The sequence below is a fragment of the Parasteatoda tepidariorum genome, unplaced genomic scaffold (genome assembly GCF_043381705.1).
Source record: "Parasteatoda tepidariorum isolate YZ-2023 unplaced genomic scaffold, CAS_Ptep_4.0 HiC_scaffold_3654, whole genome shotgun sequence".
NCBI classification, from domain to species: domain Eukaryota; kingdom Metazoa; phylum Arthropoda; class Arachnida; order Araneae; family Theridiidae; genus Parasteatoda; species Parasteatoda tepidariorum.
Genome location: NW_027261700.1, coordinates 2,180 through 5,890, shown reverse-complemented (window position 1 = coordinate 5,890; position 3,711 = coordinate 2,180). Strand labels below are relative to the sequence as shown.

The 3,711-nt window shown below is 35.4% G+C and overlaps 1 protein-coding gene across 1 annotated transcript; it reads left to right on the top strand.

Moving 5' to 3' along the window:
• Window positions 1–1,909: 1,909 nt before the first annotated feature.
• On the top strand, window positions 1,910–3,080 carry LOC110283359 (tigger transposable element-derived protein 4-like; the record flags this gene model as incomplete). The annotated part of the gene is made up of 2 exons (XM_043057395.1): window positions 1,910–2,707; window positions 2,948–3,080. Coding segments are annotated over 2 exons (931 nt in total), but the record flags the coding sequence as incomplete, so codon positions are not given.
• Window positions 3,081–3,711: the final 631 nt, after the last annotated feature.

The following is a 3,711-nucleotide window of genomic DNA, read 5'->3' as shown; positions in this document are numbered from 1 at the left end:
CAAAAGTTGGGGACATTTAGATCAGCTGAACATTCTGGAGTATCCTCGACGTGATGCTGTTGCGATGTTCAGACTTTGTACTCAGCATGACTGTCTGGGTGGACATCTATTTTCTATTGGTGTCCTCCCGGACCCCTTTTGTTATTTCTGTGGGGATCACGTCATCATGGATGGTCATCACATTTCACACTGCAGAGCGCTTCGTGGGAGTTCCTTGGTCGAGCGTTGTTGGGAGGCACGAGGCCGAATGAAACAATGACATTTTTTTGTTTTATTTTTTTTTCTTGTCTTTTTTCCCCTTTATGTCAAGTTCTCTGCCATTGGAAATAAAAATAACACATTATTAAAAAAAAATTTTAAAAGAAGTGCCAAGACAAAATAAAAATATGAAACATAATGGCGCTAGCCTATTCTTTTCGTTGAAGGCATATTAACAATAAGATATCAGTAAATGATGTTATTAAAGTATCTAATCCTTTTTGAAGTTAATGAACAGTTGGATGAATTTCTTAGATTTATTTCTATAGATATTGGTAAAGATTTCACGCTTAATGGTATTCGCAAAAGAACACAATTATTAAAGTTGTACAAATTAAAGAAACTAACTAATGATGAAAAGACTTTTATGAATAAACTTAGTGTGTAAATACTTAGTATGTAAATAGCATAAATAGTAAAATAGATGTTGTGCAAAAAAGATGTGAAGCTGAAATTTTATACGGAATTATGATTCTACCGTTTTTGCTAAATGAGTCTATAAATCTCTTTGTTGAATTAATAAATTTTAAATATTGTTTAGATTTAGAAACAATGTAACTATACTTTTTTTTATTTATTTTTTAATTTTTGCTTGTAGCAAAACAGTGCAAAAAATAAGAGTAATCCTTTTTAAATCAGCTGCTGCTACCAATTTTTTTTTTATAATCAACTCCTGCAAGAAGTGCTCCCAAGCGAATTTCCGTTTGCTGAGAGGGTTCTCGTTGCGGTGGCCATTGCTACTAAATGAAGATCGGCAGAGGTTCTTTTAAGATCATCCTTTTATTTTATTAAGTGCATTAAAACACTTATATACAGTTAAAAATACCAACAGCACGTAAATACGCAAAAATGTTAGGATGATGAATATCATCTAACAAATCCTGCATACATAAAATAGAACTCCCAAAAAACGTTAAGCGAAGTTGGTTAAAACATGGACATATTATGAAACTTTAAAGAGGCTAGAAAGCCAAATTTAAAATTTAACATTAAAGGTACAAGAAATTATATGCCAATTTTGGTCAAAGCAACACGCGCTAGCTAACTGTGAGGAATTCAAATTATCCCTAACTCGGCAAAAAGAGGTTTGAAATCTACCCATACATGAAAGCGTAAACCATTTTGAAAATAATCATCAAAATTCCCAACAATCAATTATATGTCACTATTGCAATAAAAGAGGGCATATTATGACCCATTGTCGATTATATTTGGCGATTATTCGCCCAGCTTATTGTTATAGATTTCATAGTCCACAGTATGTGACATCTCGTTTTTCTTATTACAATTATCCTCTCAGGTTTAATAGATTTCAAAATTTTAATACACAGAGATATGATATAAGACAATATAATAGTCAAATGAGACAAAATTCTGAGCAAACTGTACCTAAATCAAGCTATAAGATTCATTTAAACTTATGAGGGTGACATAATGTCCTCACATCTACGAACAAGTTCACCTAAACCAAGACTTAATAACTACCTTAATTCTAAAATGAATTCTGATAAATTTGATACCGTTAAAGATTATTTAAAAAGTTGTAATTCAAAACCTAAAGAATTAATTTATATCAATAATGTTTTTACTAGAAATAATTTACCCATAATAGATATTAGATTTGGCAACCAATTTTTTAAATATTTATTAGATTCAGGGTCAAGAAAGATGTGGCTGCTAAATATGGCATTCCTCCAAACATTTTTTCCACCATTTTAAAGGACAAACAAAAGATTTTGAGCAGCTTTGGATCGGGAGCAGACTCTTCCAGTAAACGCGCAAAAACGTGTGCATTTCCTGACGTAGAAGCAGCATTTCTGAAGTGGTTCGAAACCCACCGAAGCAAGAACATTCCCCTCAGGGAAGTGTTGTTAAAAGAAAAAGCAATGGACTTCGCTCGCCTGCTGAACGTCACAGGATTCAACGTCAGTACGGGATTGCTGGACAAATTCAAAGACAGGAACAACATCGTGTTCCGTACCTTACACGGACAAGCAAAGGATGTTCCAGATGAAACATGCGAGAATTGGAGGAAGAGTTTGCCACATCTTCTGCAGTCATATGCACCGAAAGATGTGTTCAACTTGGAAGAAACCGGACTCTTTTTTGAATGCATGCCTTGCAAGGCAATAATGTTTCGTAGTGAGAAGTGCTCTGGTGGCAAGCTCAGCAAGGAATGGTTGACAATTCTGGTGGGCACGAACGCCAATGGGACTGAAAAACTTCCGTTGATGGTCATTGGAAAGGCAAAGAAACCTCGGTGCTCAAAAAATGTCAAATCCCTGTCCGTGGAGTATCATGCCAATCCAAAAACTTGGATAACTTTGAACTTGTACAAGACATACATCCGGAAACTAGATTCAAAGTTTTTCAACCAAAACAGAAATTTGTTACTCATCCTACACAACTGCACTGCTCACGGTGATATCGCAAACTTGTCCGCGATCAAGTTGGTCTTCCGACCGGCAAATACAACTTCAAAACTGTAGCCTGCAGACCAAGGCATCATTAAATGCCTGAAACATGCCTATCGAAAACGCTTGGTGCGCCAATCGATCGAGGATGTGGAGAATGGAGTCGAACACAAAATCAATGTGTTACATGTCATACGCCTGATTTCGCGCTCCTGGGAGAGTGATGTTTCTCAAGCTGTGATTGAGAACTGTTTTAAGAGCTGTGGTTTCTTCAGTGCAAGTGTAGATGACAATGAAGCGGAAGCCGACGATTGGGATCTCTTTGAAGGCATGGGTGATATGGACTGGGAACAGTTAAAAGATTTCATGTGCATCGGTGACAACATCGCACCATACAGGAGACGATGACAACATACCTGGAGACCACCGGAGGTGCAGATAACACTCTATTTAACTGTGTTCAAAAATTAGGTGATTTTGTGTATGCCAACAACCTTAAAAAATTTAAACAATCAAAACTAACTGCTTTTTTCAAATGAGATTTATGTAGTGAGGCCAGATTTTATGAGTTTTAATTACACATTGAACCCTATTATTCTCTTGTTGTTTCCATATGCTATTAAAATATTAAAATACATACAAATGAACATATTTTATCGCACAGGCCACTTGAGTGCCATAAGAAAATGAGCAGAGGGGGGGGGGTAACTCAAATAACTCGAACTTCGGATCAGTTGAATATTTTGGGGGGTCCCATGGGACTTCGAGTTATAGAAGTTCGACTATACGGTTTTGAATTTAAAGAGTGCCTTTTTTCAATTAAAATTAAAAGAACAAGATAAATCTAAACTTGCATTTTGTTGTGATATAGGTAATTTTCAACCCACTCGTCTACCTTTTGGCTCTCGTAACAGTACTTCATATTTTCATAATTTAATTTCTAAATGTTTAGATGATATTAAAGGACATAACTTGCAATATTTTTTGGATGATATAGTTTTAGCTTCAGATTCTATTGAGGAAATGTTACAATTATTGG